The 20673-nt window shown below is 34.1% G+C and overlaps 1 protein-coding gene across 1 annotated transcript in view; it reads left to right on the top strand.

Annotated features, from left to right (window-relative positions):
* The first annotated feature begins 1876 nt into the window (after positions 1-1876).
* The window catches only part of LOC143237797 (guanine nucleotide-binding protein subunit gamma-e-like), a 61621-nt gene continuing 42824 nt past the window's right edge, over positions 1877-20673 (top strand). The window contains exons 1-2 of the mRNA XM_076477391.1: positions 1877-1979; positions 2340-2511. Of these exons, the coding sequence (XP_076333506.1) occupies positions 2384-2511 (128 nt within the window). The 5' untranslated portion in view covers positions 1877-1979; positions 2340-2383. The remainder of the gene's footprint in view (positions 1980-2339; positions 2512-20673) is intronic.

The following is a 20673-nucleotide window of genomic DNA, read 5'->3' as shown; positions in this document are numbered from 1 at the left end:
TGCAGCTCGACAATTCTGCCACGTTCAAACTCTGTCAACTCTTTCGCCTTTGCCATGTTTTTACCCAGTGTAACACAGGAGATGTTGATAACGCTAATGCTTGAACACAAATGCCTAAATTTCGTTTCGTGTTTACCGATTAACGCTTCGTTTCAGTATGGTCTTAAACTTTTGACCAGCTAGTATTTAGACTAATTTCATAGTGTTCACATTTTCCCTATTAAATTCTAAAAAAAGTTTTTTATTTTTATTTTCCCTTTTCTTATTTTCATCTTTCGCAGCTCTACTCAAATAAGTGGTTGAGTCTAACAATACAAAATGCATATTTTTTCTTTATTTTCATTGTCCTTAATATTTTGGCCGCCGAAAATACTTACAAATGAAATGACTTAGTGCATTTTACATTTATACTACTTTATTTAGTTAAATATCATAAAGTATTTCATTTATACTTCATCAAAACTATATGAGCCACAAAAGGGCTGAACAAGTGACCGAAAGAAACGCGTTTTTTATTTAGTACCATCGAGACACAGAATACATGTCACAAGTTAAACATCAGCTGTTCCCGGAGAACTTCAGAAGGTGTGAGAAATCTGATTACTTTTTAAGTCCGCGAGAACTTGTCTTAATTCACGGAAACAAATGTACAGGCTTTGTTGACTAAAGATAGATGTCTCGTTTCGTATTGAATGAAACTGTGTCAGTTAGAACGAAAAAGTAAAAAACAGATAAGATCTTTTTACAAGAACATGTGACTCTTTTACATCATCTAAAGTTCGAAATGAACAATTTAATTTATGGCTAGGATGATATAAGAGATATGTCGAATTTTTAAACTATTTATCAGTAGAAACTGATGAAAACAGTTAATCCTTCTTACGACAATAAATTGTTAAGTGTATTGACGCACTGATTAGTCTCCTTAGATCTTGCAGTGTAAGTTCTATATCTGACTGTGTACACGTATACTGATTAGTCTCCTTAAATCTGACAGTATTATGAAGTTCTATGTCTGAGTGTATACACATATACTGATTAGTCTCCCTAGATCTGATAGTACAATGAAGTTCTGTATCTGAATGTATACACATATACCGATTAGTCTCCTTAGATCTGATAGTATAATGAAATTCTACATCTATGTGTATACACCTATACTGATTAGTCTCCTTAGATCTGATAGTATAATAAAGTACGCAGATACCTTGATTTGTTTGTGTAATTAGGTAATAACTAGATATAATGTAAACATACATTTATTAAATATATCTATTTATACGAGGGAACGATGACATAGTTTACATTTTGTGACGCATCACGATCTTCAACTCTCAAGTGCTAATGGTTTGTTATTAAAATCTCTTTTGTATAAGAATCTTTCAAATGTGAATGTGTTTTTAAGGGCAAATATAACTTCTATTGTTGTTTTTCTCCGTCTGTTTAAATTTCATCAACCCAAGCATCTTTGTAGACAGTTTTTAAAATTTAGCATTTTGTTAGCTTAGTCTTCTGATCGCTTATGATCACACAATATGATATAGGTAACTGTACACAGAAGAAAATAATTTAGAACCAGGAAGAGAAACAAAGCCACATGACAGCCTCTCCCAGGTTTCATTTTCTTTCTTTGTCAGATACCTAAAAAAAACAAAAACTTTCACGACCCGTTCAACATACCAGATTTACAGAACTCCAATCCTGTCATTAAAAGGTTTCGTCTGGCATTTTGATAGCGACACATCATTTCTCTGCACGTGCTTGAAACCTTTGCAATGCCAGAATTAACATGAATTGTTCCACATTCAGTTGATTGGGTTGCATAATTAGATTACCAAACCCATTTGTTCACAAATAAGTTTAGGAAAAGAAAAAAAGGAGAGAAACATTTGTGATGTTTGTTGTTACAGAATGATAAAATACACGTCTTAACGCTGTCGTCGTTATCGCTTCTCGAACTAAGATTTATTGTATGAAAGGTGAGTGTTAGAGTTACTTTAGGCTTACCAACTTCAGCTCGGGTAGTAAATAAAAATAGTCAGTAACAACAAAGTAGAAACTTCTTATATCTTATAAAGAGTGAGCTAGTTTTATGGTTAATTATTTATTTGTCATCCAGAATTACATTAATAATGGAGTTTTGACTTTTTCAGTAAAAATTTATCTTACTAAATGAACGTTAATTATAATTCACTTCTTTATGGTAAAACGGAAAGAAAGGAAAATTGTATAATAAGATTCACCAATATCTTGGCATTAAAAGTTTAACGAATTAGTTTTCTTTCCGAATATAAGCTTTTTCTTTATTTTATTTTTTGTCCCTCTAATCTTGAGAGTAGCGCCCTCCCTCGGAGTATTGAATTTTATATAAGGCTCGAGATCGATGTCAACCGACACCAAGGATTCATTGGGTATTGCTAAAATGGACAAGGACATGTTGAAGAAACAGATAGAAAATATGCGTTACCAAGCTCAGATGGAGAGGTGGCCATTGTCGAAATCGATACAAGCGTGAGTATTGTTTAGTTAGGAAGTAGGTTTCATGTCTTAAAAATGTTGTTTTGTGAAAACAAAAACGAATTACCTACAAGTGTGCATGATACAGTTACGTGTGCTAGTACAAGTTACAACAGTGCTAGCGCTGATACAGTGTCGGTGTAAACAAGAAATGGTTATGTTGTTGTGTTTGGTTTAAGTTACTTGACGGCAAGCGAGATGAAATATTTAGGCCTATCTCTCTATCTTTCATTATTAAAGTAGATAGGTTTATCTTGTTTTTGATGGAATAATAAAACTTGACATAATGTTACGAGAAAGTATAGGAATTGAATGACGAATCCACACTGTTGATTGACAGTTTTGTATGAATTTAATTTCAGTTTTGTGCCGTTATTATGTTGAGATTTATTAATTAACTTAATACATCAAAGATAACCACTTACAAATTTATTACTTTTTATTCAAATAGTAAGTAGTAATTTGATATAATATTTCTTTGGAATTTACAACGATAGTACACGTTGGATTTTAGGGAACTAAATAGGTTTGTTTTTTAAAAACGTTACCTTTTTGTGTTTTTTTTGTTTTTAGCCTTTGATTTTAAGTTTCTCAGAAGTACGCAAGTTACCATGTTAGTTAGTACACGTTGAAGTTTAGGGAACTAAATAGGTTTGTTTTTTAAAAAACATTGTTAGTTTTTTCGTGTGTTTTTTTTAGCCTTTGATTTTAAGTTTCTCAGCTGTACACAAGTGACAATGCAAGGAAATGTGATTTACAGGCGGGTATTTGTATACATTTTAAACCATGTAGGGTTAAAAATTATATTATAAACTTAGTTTGAAGTAGTTTTGGACTTTTTTTATCAAAAAATTCAAAACTAACAGAAAACACTCCCCAAAAGAAAAATCCCATCAGTAGCCAATGTTCTAAAGCCTAATGCTACGAGCATTTGGTACTTTTATTTTTTTAGTTACGAAGTGAAGTAAATGTTCACTGTAGATCTTAATTTAATAGAATATTCAGCTGATCTTATGGATGTTAATATTTTCCTCTAGGAGCTAAACAATGATATATCGAAACTGTTTAAAAATATTTCATTTAGAGTTGAAATTACTTTAGGCTTATCAATAGATTTCATTGTGTATGATTGGATTTATTTGTAAGACTTAAAGAGAAAAAGTCTTAAGATGATAATTCCTGTCCACGAAAAACCTGCAATGTCATAATGTTTTATGAAGGAAAACTAAAATATATCTACATAGTATACCATGCCCTCACTTTTCATAGCCAACTGAAATTAATAAATTTTGCGAAACCAATCTTGGCTAATAAAGAGGCAGAAAAGAGCAGTCAAGGAAGTCAAACGTTAGTATATTCCTTTGTGAGCCAATCATAATTAAGATAATTGATGAAATGAATTCATGGCGTATTCACAGAATAATTATTGGTAAAAATCGGTTCGAATAATTAAAAAAATTAATTTATGTAGAAAAGCCAGTGTATTTGATAACAATGAAATAATCATAAAAAGTGTTCAAAACAAGTAAAAATACACGTCTGTGACAAAATATTTTTAACCATTTTAGAAAGAAAAACTGTCTAACGAAGGGCTTTTACCCGAAACTCTGCAAAATAATATAGATATTTTGTCACAGATGAGTGTTTTTACTTGTTTTGGACCCCTTTTACATTATATCGTTACCTTTAGACGTTTTGCGGTCTTTTCCACTGTACGTTTTGGTAACACAACGTTCCAACAATTGCTTTATGTCATGTTGCTTAGCAACAGAAGTATAACCTAATATTGTTGTTACTGTATATACTGAAAGTATAAAATGAAATGTATAGACAATAAAACTGCAAAAATATTTTTAGATTTCTTAATTTAGAGTGTATGGATTAAAATATGTTTTTCATTTTACTTAAAAGCGTTGATGATATAAGAAAAATATGCTTAAATCAGAAACGATTTAAGTTTAAAATTGAATCGATATTTTTACGTTCGTGATAAAGTTTTACGCTTGGCTCTAGATTAGGTAGTCCCACACTACGTATTTTCTCTAGTTTTATTGTACCAACACTCACTACACTTACAAGGTTTCATAGCACACACACCCTCCTAGCTCCCTTTCAGTACCGTCACTAAAATCATAATGGCCAAAGAGTAATCGAACTATTCTAATGTTTTGAGAAATCAAGCGTGACGTGACACACACTAGCTCTTATATAGGTTAGATTCCTAGGCATTATATGATGAAAATAACTTAATGTGATTTCTTATTTTTTACCAAATATGTTTTCTCAAATAATTATTTCATTTTCTTTGTACCAAATTGGCACAGCTATATGTTTTCGGACTTTCAACGCTATAAACCAGATTTCGATAACCGTAGTGGGTAGAGCACAGATAGCCCATTGTGTTGCTTTGTGCTTAACTTTAAACAAACTTTTTTACTTTTTAGTTTTGTCATTGAAAGTTATAAGTTAATAAAATTTATTGAACATATGATGAAACTAAGTATTAAGGGTTGATTTCAAATAGATTGTTATTAACAGAGTGGTAAATGCAAGTTAATGGTCATATGACGAAGCATTGTGTTAAGGTTGTAACCCCCAGCAACCAATTAGCAACCCTTATAGAATTTACTACCACCAAAAGTAACTTTATGTTTAATAACCAAAACTACCTACAAATAAAAGGCTGAAGTATGGGCAATCCCGTGTCACCAATTCTAGCCAGAATTTTCATGATACAGATACCGGTCAATCCCACTATTCGTTGGTAAAAGAGTAGCCCAAGAGTTGGCGGTGGGTAGTGATGACTAGCTGCATTCCCTCTAGTCTTACACTGCTAAATTAGGGACGGCTAGCGCAGATAGCCCTCGAGTAGCTTTGCGCGAAATTCAAAACAAAACAAAAAACAAACCAATCGAACTCACCGCGCACCACGCGCAACTGGAGCGTGAAGGCACACGTCGTGCGTGGATTAGATCGCTTGTGTCGTAAATGTGAAGCTATTTCAGGAATAAGGAATCTAATGTCGTAAGTGCAGCATTAAAGTTACACAAGGAGGAATGTTCTTTTTTTCATTATTTAAAGATATTTACCCAGAATGCAGCGTGTTTAGTGTTAAAAGTTGAAGGTAATTAAAAATAACTTTGAACCAAGTAACTGTACCATTACATCTATGAAAAAAAATACTAACATATTTTTTACCTGCACGTTACCTAGCACTTTGTTAAACTGGCGTTTTTTATCACTGTTTCATTTTTTTAAATTAATCAAACGTTTGGTATGCGCAGTCTGATGGTTAACGGTCCGGGTTGCTTGTCTAAAACGCGAAAGTTCCAAATGCCAAATGCTATTGAACGCGTTTAGTGTTTTCAGCTTTGAGCACGTAGTAACTGTGGCATTCATTCTTGCTCTTAGGTTACGGGAAGAGGTGTGTGCAGTGGGTGTTGTTCGTTTTTTGCCTTTGTTCTTTTCTTCACAAAATTTGTTAAATTTGATGTATTTATTAAAACTCGTAACAGCATCAAATAAACATCTGCGTCATAAAAACAGCATTTAATTTATTTCTTTGTTGAGTCTGTTGCGGTATTTAATAATACATCGAATATCATAACAGTATATATAGCTGTGAATACTAAACGACGGGTGTCATAGTGGGGATGCCCGGCATGGCCAGATGGACAAGGCACTCGACTCGTAATTCTAGGGTTGCGGGTTCGAATCCCATTCCCACCAAACATGATCGCCCCTTTCAGACGTTATAATGTTATTGTCAATCCCACTATTCGTTGGTAAAAGAGTAGCTCAAGAGTTGGCGGTGGGTGGTGTTGACTAGCTGCCTTCCCTCTAGTCTTACACTGCTGAATTAGGGACGGCTAGCGCAGATAGCCCTCGAGTAGCTTTGCGCGAAGTTCAAAAGAAAAAACAAACTCTCATGGTGGGTCAGCGGTAAGTTTAAGGACTTACCCACCTGCCCTGAGGTTTGGAAGATAACAAGGTTATTGAAGCTTATCTTACTATAATGAACGTATTGTGTATATCAATATTTATGTATGTAACTAAAACTCCTGCGTCATCCATTCAATGGAACCATTTATTTAAAGCAGAACATAATTTCAAACAAAAGTACTCTCTTCATTACGAGTAGACACAAGGGTTTGATTATACCTATATTGAAATGATATTTAAATGTAGTACATTATTTTTTCACTTAACAATACAACATTTAATATATAAAGGCGTAAAAGTTCATATCAATAAAATTTCTTAAGCTCTGTACATTGGATCTTTTTGATGCAATAACTTTGAATATGACCAAAAAACACAATCAGAACATTTTTTTCCGTACAGTACTTCCCATAAAAAAATGTTTATAGAAAATGTTCACTTTTTCGAAATTTTCTTGAATGAATTATGGATACTAGTCACTCAAACAACCGTCCGTGGGGGGCGTTTCTGCTAGTACTTAGAATGGAGCTGGAAGGAGTTATGAATTTTACTACGTTAGTCAAATATTAATTAGTAATAGAATTACAGTTTTCACACCTTTAGATTTTATGAAAAAAAAAATCCCCATTAGGTTCCGGATTTCCTGCCCCGAGAGACACAGCAGAACTCAAGCAGTGGGATTTTAGTTGTAAAAAACAACCTGAGTTTAAAGTGTCACAGAATAGTTGTTTCCTTACATCTCATTTTTTAGAGTGACAGAAATTTTAAGCATATTCATGGTTCGGTTGTTTTATACAATTTGTTTCTAAGATAGAAATATGAGGAAGGTTTAAGTGTATTTAGTAAGTTACAAGATAAAAGCTGATAATTTAAAAACCTGTTAATAGGGTTCGTAAAAGTAAGGAAACAAGGCTAGAGATAGACAGTTTTCTGCTCAAACTACAAATCGTGACATTTGGTGCAGTCGAAATAGGGATATGTGTTTCGAGAAAACAATGTCTACAGTCTCTTCAATCTTGTTTCCTTACTTTTTACGGTCCCTATTTGCAGGTTTTTAATATCCATTTTTTTACTCATACTGTTTGCTGGCTTTTTTATGTTGAACTGTGGGCAAGGTATTGCTCGATATGGTACCTAACTTTATACATTGTAATGATAATAAAATGTAGCTAGTAGCTAGCTGATACGGTTCATGATGATTTACTGTAGCTATTGACAACTTGATCAGATTATTTCGAGATGTAAAATGTTAAATTACAGCTGGAGATTATTATGGAGATTTGCCCACTGCTGTGCAATATATATCTAGACTAAGACACAATCCCCACTAAGCGAGAATAAAGTTTTATCAGTAAGAAAGCAAGTAAAACGTTTACATCTGAAACATCACTTTAAATAAACTTTCGTGTCATTTAAAGTAATTATTCTGCAAATGTGTAATAAAATTTGGTATTATGTGACTTGATTTTTTTTTTTTTTTTGCTTTTGCTCCTTCACTTGATACGTAATATAGGGGTTGACTCCGTAAAGACATCGATTGTATAGTGTACAAAGCATTGAGTATCTACATGTTACAATTATTTAACGTTCATATATTATTGGCTAGTAATTCCTGTTTCACGTTGTATGTAAGCTTTATTAAGTGAACATCGTTTACACTATGATTATGATGTTTTTTAACGCGTGTAAAAATATAGAAAGAACAAATTAACTTTTAATACCCTACGACCTTTGTACTGCCTTATTTAGTATTCTACAGAAGGTTTGAGTACAACACACCAAGCTGTTTTTGTTGTAGCCTGGCAACAGTAATAATATCAATTACAGACAAGCCGTTTTGAGAGGAGTTTCTTTTCATTGTAAATCTAACATGTGTACTTTTTATATGTGTAAAGCTGCAGCAGTCACTGGTACAAGTTTTAAAGTGTTGTCTGAATTGAATCTCTACTGTTTAAGGTGCTTTTTGCCCGAACGTTCTATTAGGGTTTTGTGCAAAATTTTGTAATCTCTATAATGAACTGCTATTATGAACATGATAGTGATGACCAGGTTGGTTTTTAGTTTAGCTCAAAGTACGTAACTTACTCTGACCAAAAGCTATTACTATTTATTTGTCACATCTTTATTCCCATGAACTGTTAACTGTAGAAACATTATATCAGCTTGGCTTATTTTCAAGAATATATTACAGAAAAATTATTCATTTTTTTCGATTCCTAGAATTTCATATCTGTATCAACATCGATCCGTCAGTCTTCATATATGTTGAACGGTCAGTGTGAGAAGATAAAAACTTTGTAAGAATAAAAAATATTTTTTGTGAAGGATTTCGCGAAAGAACGGGGCCTTTTACGTCGACTGATTAGAATAAATATTTCGAAGATAAAATCACGAACCGAATAATAAAAAGAGAAATATGTTTGAGTACATATACATATATGTATGTGAGTGTTTTAATTGAATTGAATATCTTCCTTATAATACTTCTTATAGAAATGACAAGTGTGAAAAAACTCTCACTTTAGTAGTTGTCTTATCTAGCGCTCAGTAAAATGACAAGGAACGGCGGAATCCAACGGTAGAAAATCCAAAACATCGAGTCAACATAGCGAACTTGACTCTTTTGTGCAGAACGCACGCATCGCATCGAAACCCATGTATTTTTGCCAACAATGCATTACAGTCAATCTTCTTCGTTAGAAACAAACTCAGTAAATCTTCCTTATTGGAGTAACACAGATGTAAACGCCCACTTGACAATTATATTGCATATACTCTCTGATTCTAGGCATTAGGTTAACTGCATTTTTGAGATTGTTTCATAATTACTTTTAGGAAATTTACTATTTAATTATTTCACCGGGCGTCTGCTAGTATTTTATAAAACGTTACTGACATATTAATTTTGTAATTTCATCAAGAAATTGTGAATTGTTTCTTAACAAAATGTATTCCTATATATAATTAAACAAATATCAGAAGATTAAATACATCCTAACACATTATATAGGCCTCGCCTGAACTAGGGGTTATTGGGCCAAAGAGATCCCTGAAAGCTACTTTACATGATACAATTTTAATTTACTACATTAATTATAGTTTGAAATACATTCTCAAAGTTTCCAATAGTACCATTCCATGACATTTTTTATTCATTAAAATGCCTATATAGCTTGCTAATTACAATCTAAGCTCATAACTATATATTAGTTAGGTAACTGATATTTAAAAGGGAAATAAATAAAATAATTTAATATAATCGTAAACGAAGCCAAATATACAAAGGATCACACATTTACGCTGAGAACAAACCTTATGAATTCATATGGTCATAACCCATCATCTTAGCTGGTAAAGGTTTATGTTCACTGACAGTCATGTTAAATATACAGGCCCGGCATGGCCGTGTGGTTAAGGTGCTCAACTCGTAATCTGAGGGTCTCGGATTCGAATCCCCGTTACGCTAAACATGTTCGCCCTTTCAGCCGTGGGGGCGTTATAATGTGACGGTCAATCCCATTATTCGCTGGTAAAAGAGTAGCCCAAGAGTTGGCGGTGATTACTAGCTGCTTTCCCTTTAGTCTTACACTGCTAAATTAGGGACGGCTAGCGCAGACAGCCCTCGTGTAGCTTTGTGCGAAATTAAAAACAAACAAACAATCTATCGTTAATGACGTACATAGAAATAATCTGATATACTCTACTTATGAATCTTAAAATGGCGATGGTTCTTGTTGTTGGCTTGATGCAGAAGTGGTTTGTTTTTTTGTTTGTTTTGAATTTCGTACAGTGCTACTGGAAGGCTATCTGCGCTAGCCGTCCCTAATTTAGCAGTGTAAGACTAGAGGGAAGGCAGCTAGTCATCACCACCCACCGCCGAATTAAAAGATATATATATATAGCGAAAATTGCTCAATTCGTAAATTTTATGCATATAAATATCTAGCTTTATCTAAGACCTAGAGAAAACCGTGACCTTTGCTCTTCAATGATATGTTTCCATCATTTGAACATATCCACTCGATAATAATTAATACTGAAATGTGTAAACAATTTACTAGGTTCTCTTGGCTTTAACTTTTGAACTCAGCCCGGAAAGAGCCAAAATTTCTTATTAAGAATGAGATTACACAATGGGACATCTGTACTCTGCTCACCACGGGTATCGAAATTCGGTTTCTAGGGTTGTAAATTCGCAGGTATACTGCTGTCCCACTGTGTGAATTCTTATTATGAAACACAGTGACTTTAAAAGTCTTAAATTGTATTGTTTTCACACAGATCGTTTCACATCGTCATCCATAAAAATGTTCTGATAAACAACCATTAATAATCACCACTTTCTAACATGTTTTGAAGAAAAACTCTTTCTAAACGTATTTTAATAAACAACGTTTAATAATATTGTTTTTACATCTGGTATATGAAAAAAAAATATTGTTTCTACGTATGGTATGTGAAACAACATTTAATAATATTGTTTCTACGTCTGTCATTTGAACCAATATTTAATAATATCGATTTTACGTTTGGAATACGAAACAATATTTAATAATATTGTTTCTATGTCTTGTATGTGAAACAACATTTAATAATATTGTTTTTAATCGCTAAAATCTTCTGATAAATGTATCTTAATAATTAGAACTATCTCTAAATTTGTACTTGTTATTTTACCCGTCAATATATACAAATGGTTATTTGTATCTTAAGTGCGACAATCGTTTGAAATGTAAAACAGTTATTTTAAAAAAATGTCTTTTGTTACAACAATTCTTCCATTCTTTCAGGCTTAATTACTGAAATAATTTGTTTCTGTCACGTGCTAAAAGGTTAAGGCTAACGATATGATACGAACCCGACATGAACAATAAATATGTTGCCTTGGTTACCACTACTTGTTTCCACAGCAATAAGTTAACTGTTTTATCGTTATATATTTATATTAACTTTTAAAAAAAAAGCACTCGACAAGTGGTATTTTTCCCATAAGCCTAAAATGCACGTGGCGAACACGTAAAAATTATAGCTTATTATTATTATTTTGATAATTGCTTCTTCATTGTGAGATACTATAGTCAAGAGAACTTCACAAAGGCATGACATAAATGCAACATGATGTACCTTTTATTTATTTCGCTTATATAACGTGTAACACTATTTAACTTAAACGTGATTCAATAAAACGTAGACTTTGAAAAAACTATATTTTTAGTAATGTTTTTTTTTGTTATTTTCCTCGCTTACAGCTACACGATAGGCTGTCTGCATTCTGTCTACAGCAGGGAATTGAAACCCTGGTTTTAGTATTATAAGTTCGTAAACTGATTTCCGTCTCGCTGGAGAACCAGGTGGCTTATTTGTATATACCTACATTTATTTGGATCCACGGTGCCCAACACGGTCACCACTCGCTACATGTGGTGAAACGGCTATTGACCTGTAGCGAATTGGTGCTTTACTTCTACCACCTGTTTTTTTAATAAAATTAATTATTTCAATAAATATTTGAAATGTTATTGTGTATTTTTCTCTCCCTATATAACTATAAAACTCAGTTAACTTTTATGTGCCACGTGGCGAAAATGCTCACTTATTCTCCAAACTTTTTGCGATTATGAACAAACTGTTGGATACCACTGATTTATACCATTTTTAGTAGCTCCTAGTGGCTCAACAGTAAGTATGAGGACTTATAACGTTAAAATATGGGTTTTGACCTCATTATGTAGCTTTATGATTGATTACAAAAGAAAAATATTAACAGCAGTGGAAAATGAAGGTAATTTTTCAGACAATAGGTTGTTTTTTTGAAAAAGCTGTAATCGTATCTAGCTTTAAACTTAACTAAAGGGAAAGCAGCCAATCGCAAGCACCCCCAATCCAATCAAAGAGATTGACTTTCACTTTTATAAGGGCCCGGCATGGCCAGGTGGTTAAGGCACTCAACTCGTTATCCGAGGGTCGGAGGTGCGAATCCCCGTCATACCAAACATACTTGCCATTTCAACCGTGGGGGCGTTATAATGTGACAGTCAATCTCAGTATTTGTTGGTAAAAGAGTAGCCCAAGAGTTGGCGGTGGGTGGTGATGACTAGCTGCCTTCCCTCTAGTCTTACACTGCTAAATTAGGGACGGCTAGCGCAGATAGTTCTCGTGTGGCTTTGCGCGAAATTCAAACCAAACCACTTTTATAACTCACTCGCCACTAAAAGTGTGAAGAATATTTTATGGTATCACATGGATTCGAACCATGCTGTTTATTAAGGAAATTCACAACCCTTCCACAGGACAAAAGATACAAAAGAGAAAAGAAAAACAACATAAACAGTAATATAGAAATATAGACCGTAAGAGAAGAATAGGGAGTGTACTTTTACCATTCAGTTATTAAATGTATTTGATGGATATCGACAGAAGATTTTGATTGGCTCTGCCCTACATGCTGGAATCATAGGATCGTTACCTGTTCTTACTCTTTCTGACTTTGTAGTTTCTTGTTTCTTCCTTCGTACGTACAATATTATAACGTTCTTTCAGATTAGCAAATGTCGCCCATAATTCAACTTACAAAGTTCACATATATACTAAACATTGATATGCATATTATATAAACCTGTACGTCGCCTAGCTCAGTAATTGTGAATCTAATAGCCAATCACATTTGTCAGCTGCGAAGGCAGTTAAAAATCGACTGCTAAATGCTTGGGCGTAGTAAGGGTCACATAATTTTAAAACTTAAAGATAACGTATTTGCTTTGATAAAAAACATTGTTATTGTTATGATTGTGTTTTATCTAAACATTTCAGAAGAGTGTTCCAGTGATCAAAGTGTAAATTTGAACTGCTTTGTATCGTCTGTGAGATTAGATGTTCATAGGTTAGATACTAAAAAACGGTCATCAGATTGTACTGTTTCACGTCAAAATTTGAAACCTTTCCATGCCGCCTAGCACCAGGAAAGGGAGGTTCGCTTCGCGTAACATCCCCCCCCCCATGTTTAAAATTCAGATTTATCCCTAGCTACGCTTCTGGTAGCTTACACAGGACCGACATTGCGGAGCATGTTTTTGCGATAATGTGTTGATAATCGTAAATTTTTTAATTCAGTTTCACAGGTCACTAACAACTTGTCACGCCCTATCCTCTGAACATTTGCCAAAGGCGACATGTAATCAAAATTCGAATTGGTATTTTGTCTCCAAGTGTCACTCTAATACACTAAACATCAGGCACACCTTAGGATTGAGGTACAGTTTTTTCTACTTTTGGACAACTGACCAGACAAAAGGTAACTAACCAGTAGACCCACCGCCACAAAGACTAGCCGGTTATTTGAATCGAATAACAGTATTGGATATAAATGACAGTGTGAATCTTGTTCAGAGATATCACGTCTCGAGCCTTGGTTCATTCGATCAGCTAATTTTGAAGCTGTGTTATTAAAATAAGATGTTTTTCTATTTTAAAAGAAAAACAAATAACTGTGTCACTTAAATTGTTTCAGAATTTTCAGGAATGGAGGAACGGCAACTTGTCATGAGCACCCAACGCCAACTCTTGGCCTACTCGTGTTTGTGCATGCCCTTGGATCCCATAGCATGGACCCCGCTAGTACAGCGGTATGTTTACGGATTTACAACGCTAAAATCAGGGGTTCGATTCCCCTTGGTTGGCTCAGCAGATAGCCCGATGTGGCTTTGCTATAAGAAAACACATAAACACACACGCCCTCAGCATGGTTTCACTACGTGTTTCCTTCTATAGATGTTTGGCTATAGATGTCCACCAGTCCTAAATTAGGGTTAGCAGAGATAGTCTTTGTGAACTTTTGCGGTAAATCTGAGAAACAATTACACCTCCGTAGTCCCTTGAAAGAAGATATTCCGGAAATGACGTCAGTTGCCCGAGACTACATACGAGGTTATACTTTTTTTTTTTTTTTTAACTGCATTTAACAAACAAGACTTGGGTTAGTTTTACAGAGAAATTCCTTTAAACTGTACACCGGAAACTTTAGTGAACTGATTTTTTAATCCGGTTTATATTTGTTTGCTTGGAATTAAGCACAAAGCTGCACAATGTGTTAGCTCTACTCTGGGGTCATCGGGGTTAAGAGAACTAGAATTTACCAATTACGAAGCTGTACATGCTAATGACGTGACCCATAATTGTACATAAACTTAGTCCAAAAGGTTCGATATCAACTCAGTTGTTAGGAATTGTTTCTGATATACAGGAACAATTTGTTATCCAGTTTATAAAGTAAAGGTATTAAATTATTATACAATTTTGGCCGAGTCTTTTGACATTTTCATCTTATGTCTAGTTTTGTTCCAACAATGTTCAAACTTTGGTAACAGAATAATACTAAAAGATAAAAAAAAACAATCTCGATTTCTTTCTTGTCTTATTTTTTCTCATCGTTTTGGTTATTAAAACTTTTGGTATTTATATGAATTTCATTTTTAGTCTATTTACTGTGAAGCCTTTCAGTTTTTTTTTTTTTAAAGGAAAAACTGTCACTTGCCACTTTAGTGGAAACGTGGCTAGAGGCTTACGGCTTTGTTTGCTTCAGCTTTCATCGTGTCCTATTCCACTCACACTGAAGAAAAGCAAGTTTAACATCGGCGGTAGTTTGGCGGGAAAAGGGAACTCAAGTGCGTCTGTATTAAAAGACAAGCGCTCACAAGCACGGCGGAGGAGAAATATTAAAATTTATTGGAATGTCGCTTGATTGAAAACTGAAGAGATATACAAATATTTCATCTTTCATAATATTCAATCGAATTTTCCTTTCTGCTAAATAAGTTTGAACGGTTTCTTAACCCGCACTATATATAAGTTGTGATTTGTTTGTTTTTAAGCACAAATCTGCACTAGTTTATCTGTGTTGCACTCTCCTCGGAGATCGAATTTTAGTGTTATAATTTATAAGCTTCTGTTTTTATGATAAAATCAAAATGTAGCTTATTCTGATCGGGGGTTATTATTTTTATAATAAACTTAGCATTCAATTAGGAGGGGTCATAATTATAGCTACACAGTTCAAAAGACACGGGAGTGTATTTTTATTGTACGAAAAGAAAACAAGATATCGAAATCAGACTTCATATTTCAAACTTATCGTACCGATCTAGTGAACTGGATAATAAAATTGTATCATTCTGTATCTAAAAACGGTTGTCTCTGACAATTAACCCTTTTTATCCTTAGACGAAAGAAGTGAGATGGCAGGAGATTATTAAATGTGCAAAACAGTGTGGAAATATAAAGACAGCCAGAAAGGCCAAGCGAGTGCAATATAGAACCTCTTTCATATTCACCTTGTTGAATACGATCCTTAGAATGGAGTAGTTATCGAGAAAGAGTGGTATTCGAAGAGGGAAATTGGGACATAAGCTATAACAAATATATATTAGAGGGACAGACGTGAGATCTTTTTATGAGAAGGATATGTTTGAGCAGAATCAGCTGTGGTCCTATAATAGGTAGGATAAACAGTTTCTACATAAATATATTTATTTACAGTGACTTGAACTTTGGTAATTTTGGATTAAGTAAGACCTTTGAATTTCGCGTATTGTATTGTATGAAATAAGAAACCATTAACAACAGCCCCATCTACCATTGATATATGAAGACAATGTTTCTAACTTCAGAGCCCCCTATTATAAATATTGCTTTTTTTATCTTCGAACCCCTGTTACATCAAACTAAAGGCACGGATTTCAGAGGCGTTTGCTTTAGTTTGTCATCTTATCGCAAAGTCGTATCAAGATTGGTCAAAATTTATACAAATGAGGGGACTGAATCCCTAATTCTGTGAGGTTTTTTTATATTTGGCCTCCGTAAAATTGCAAGAAAGGCTCGAATCACAAATCTGTTTGTGGGAGCTGATACAGGTTAAAGTTATGCCAAATCTTATTTGGAGTAATGGAAATAGAAAGGAACTGCTGGTAAAAATGGTGTTTAACCTTTGTCCCTTCCGTAAAATCGGAACGGTGGCCGAAATTTAAAAAAAAATGCCAGTGTTATCTGAGCATATTTAAGACAATAAGCCAAGAAATAAAGAAGTTGTAATGATGAAGAAAGAAACATGAAGATTGTCTATCTTCCTATGAAGGAGACGTAACGACTACTTGTCAGCAGAGAGGAAAGACTTTTTTTTGTAACTAAGAACAAAGCTGCAAGTTGGGCTATTTGTGCTCTGCTCACCGTGATTATCGAAACCCGGTTTCTAGCGGTGTGAGCCCGCAGACATACCGCTGTGCCACTGGAGTGGTAAGAAACCGAACTTTTTCAAACGTACATGAACAAATCAAATCGAAGTAACGCCATCTAATTAAAGAAATAACTCAAGTAATTATTTAGCAACTGCTCATAACAGAGTTAGGTATTAAACTGTTGTACTGCCGTTGGTCTAATAAACTTTGAGTTAATTTTACGTCGCTAACATTTTATTTGTTTTGTTTTTTTAATTTTGCGCAAAGCTACACGAGGGCTGTCTGCACTAGCCGTCCTTAATTTAGCAGTGTAAGACTAGAAGGAAGACAGCTAGTCATTACCACCCACCGCCAACTCTTGGGCTACACTTTTACCAACGAATAGTGGGATTGACTGTTACATTATAACGCCCCCACGGCTGAAAGGCCGAGCATGTTTGGTGTTAACATTTTGCCAACCCGCACATGTACGTAACTAAATCTAGCTTACAAGAAGCGAACTTTCAACAACGTGTAGTTAAACTCAGGTGGCTTAACATTCGTAAAACAAATACATATCCTGATTTAATATTACAGTCAAGTTATTTTTGAACAGTTAACTGATATTTGAGCTGCGAAACTTTAAAAGATAAATAACTGTAGTGTATGGGAAGGATGAGAGTTTTATAAATAAACTAGTTAACAGGTACTGTCCGTTGGACGGGTGAAAGAAAGAACCGTTTGTAACAGAGGGTAGGAAATTGTGGTTTTATTTTGTTTATTTAACGTAGTAAATATTAAAAGTGCAATAACAATATGCAAGGATACTAATGCTGAAAAAAAAAAAGGTCTCTGTTTTCTTATAGCTATCTGCTGTGTCCATCGAGAGAAATTGAATCCGTGACTTGTAAAACCGAAGCACTTACTGTTGTCTCATCGGGGGACAATGGAAAGAAATACATGCTGATTTGAAGAATTTTAATAATAGTAATTACGTAATTCTAATGCTGAAGGATATAACAACATTGGTAGTTTTTCCGAAATTAGATATGAAATTATATTAGTGTCTATCCCCACACTACCTTTCTCATGTCATCCTGTATCACTATGGGAAGTTTGGTGCTAATTGATCAAGAAATGTGGAAACGTGTGAAGGACAGACACACATACACATATTGCTGTGTAGAAAAAAGTTTAAAATCATTTATGTATATAATTATGTGTACCCAAAACCTCCTCCCCCAGCAGCATATATTACTGACTTACAAAGCTAGAAACCGGATTTCGATACTCGTGATAGGCAGAGCATAGATACACCTTTGGGTAGCTTTGTGCTTAACTACCGACAAACAGTATCCGTGTGTGTGTTTTCTTATAGCAAAGACACATCGGGCTATCTGCTGAGTCCACCGAGTGGAATCAGACTCCTGATTTTAGGGTTGTAAGTCCGTCGACTTATCGCTGTACCAGCGGGGAACCCGACAAACCGTCCTGGAAATATAAAAATAAGTATTTCTTTAATAGTCTTGGGTTCTTTATGGTCCTCCAGTGGGATAGCAGTAACTTTAGGGACTTGCAAAGCTGAAATTCTCTAACTATGTAGCTGTGCGTTAAAACATCAAATTATCATTATGTTACATAGAAATATTATGTATTATCAGTTATGATCTTTTTGTTGGTTTTTTTCAGGCATATTGCACACTGGGTAAACAACAAGTTTACTGAAGTACAACGCTAAAATTATGGTTCGATTCCTCACAGTGGATAGAACGCAAATAGCACAATCCTTAGTTTTGTGCTAAAAATACAAAATAACATTTAACAGCAATCTTCCAAATACGTTAGTGTTTGTTCCAAAAGATATTAGCTTTTATTTAAAGTTATTTTTAAAGAAATTAACATTACAGAGAAACATGTCAGTCTGTTGAAAGATTTAATTCATTTTTCTTTTGAATTTTACTCAAGATACCAATAACATTTCATATTGTAAAGCAGAACACTGTATAAGAATTAAATAACGATAATAAATAATATCAACGTATATTTTTGAATAGTCTTCTGACTGCTATAAAACATTGACTCGTCGTCTTTCCCTAGCTAGAATACATTATTTTTACAATAAATACACTTTTTATGTTTAAAAAAAACGTTGATAGTTTTATTATCCGGTCCTTATAATGTCAGTAAAAATATTTTAAAGCTCACTCCTTTTAAAGTGCCTTACTTTAGTAATGATCCTTTTAGTCGATAGGGGGCTAAAACAGGCTATTGTACCACAGAAACTAATTTTGTGTAGTAATGTCCTTAAATAGACGGTTGCCAAGACTACCGAAATAGATATGTCGTGTCTCAGTGTTCACTGTTCTGTTATGGTAGCAATAACAACGTTAGTGTTGAAATTAAATGCCAGGAAGTCTTTTTTTTTTCATTTCTTGAAAAATGATACTTTAATTTCTTCACTGAAGTAATATCAATAAGACGAAGGTCATACGTCTTTATATATATATATATCTTAAAGAAATCGGCCCTCGTCACAATTTACTTGAAAGTATGAGGTAAGTGAAAACCTTGTTTTGGAAAGAATGAATCAAGTTGTCAGTTGTATAGTTCATGAAGGTATCATAGCTTAACATTGGGTCCTTACTACTGAACGTGATGGTATCATAGCTTAGCATAGGGTCATAACTACTAAACGTAAAGGTATCATAGCTTAACATAGGTTCATTACTATTAAACGTGAAGGTACCATAGCTTAACATAGGGTCATTAATACTAAATGTGAAGGTATCATAGTTGAACATAGGGTCCTTACAACTGCACGTGAAGGTATCATAGCTTAACATAGGGTCATTACTACTGAACGTGAAGGTATCTTAGCTTAACATAGGGTCGTTACTACTGAACGTGAAGGTATCGAAGCTTAACATAGGGTCATTACTACTGAACATGAAGGTATCGAAGCTTACCTTCACGTAAGGTAATGAATTACCTTAATTCACGTAACTATATGATACGTGAAGGTATCATATGTTTATTACTACTAAACATAGGGTCATAGTAATGACCTAATAACATAGGGTCATTAATAGTGAAAGTGGAGGTATCACAGTTTAATATGGGGTCATTATTACTACACGTGAAAGTATAGCTTGACATAGGGTCATTACTACTAAACGTGAAGGTATCATAGCTTAACCTTGGGTCCTTACTATTGAACGTGATGGTATCATAGCTTACCATAGGGTTTTTACTACTAGACTTGAAACTATCATAGCTTAACGTAGGGTCATTACTACTAAATGTGAAGGTATCATAGTTGAACATAGGGTTCTTACAACTGAACGTGATGGTATTGTAGCTTAGCATAGGGTCATTACTAATGCACGTGAAGTATTATTCCTTAACGTAGGGTCATTACAACTAAACGTGAAGGTATCATAGCTTAACATAGGGTCATTACTACTCAACGTTAAGGTATCGTATCTTAACATAGGGTCATTACTACTGAACGTGAAGGTATCATACCTTAACATAGGGTCCTTACAACTAAACATAAAGGTATCATAGAAAAAGATAGGGTCATTACTACTAAACGTGAAGGTGTTATACCTTAACATAGGGTTTTTACAACTGAACGTGAAGGTATCATAGCTTAACATAGGGTCATTACTACAAATCGTGAAGGTGTTATATCTTAACATAGGGTCATTACTACTAAACGTGAAGGAACCAGCTTAACATAGGGTTATTTCTACTAAACGTGAAGGTATCATAGCTTAACATAGGGTCATTACTACTAAACGTGAAGGTATCATAGCTTAACATAGGGTCATTACTACTGAACGTGATGGTATTATAGATTAGCATAGGTTCATTACTAAAACACGTGAAAGTATTATAGCTTAACATAGGGTCATTACTATTAAACGTGATGGTATCATAGTTTAACATAGGGTCATTACTACTGAACGTGAAGGTATCATAGCATAGAATAGGGTCATTACTACTA

This window comes from Tachypleus tridentatus, chromosome 13 (assembly GCF_004210375.1).
Source record: "Tachypleus tridentatus isolate NWPU-2018 chromosome 13, ASM421037v1, whole genome shotgun sequence".
NCBI classification, from domain to species: domain Eukaryota; kingdom Metazoa; phylum Arthropoda; class Merostomata; order Xiphosura; family Limulidae; genus Tachypleus; species Tachypleus tridentatus.
The sequence above is the reverse complement of the archived record's forward strand: the minus strand, read 5'-3'. Positions and strand labels throughout refer to the sequence as shown.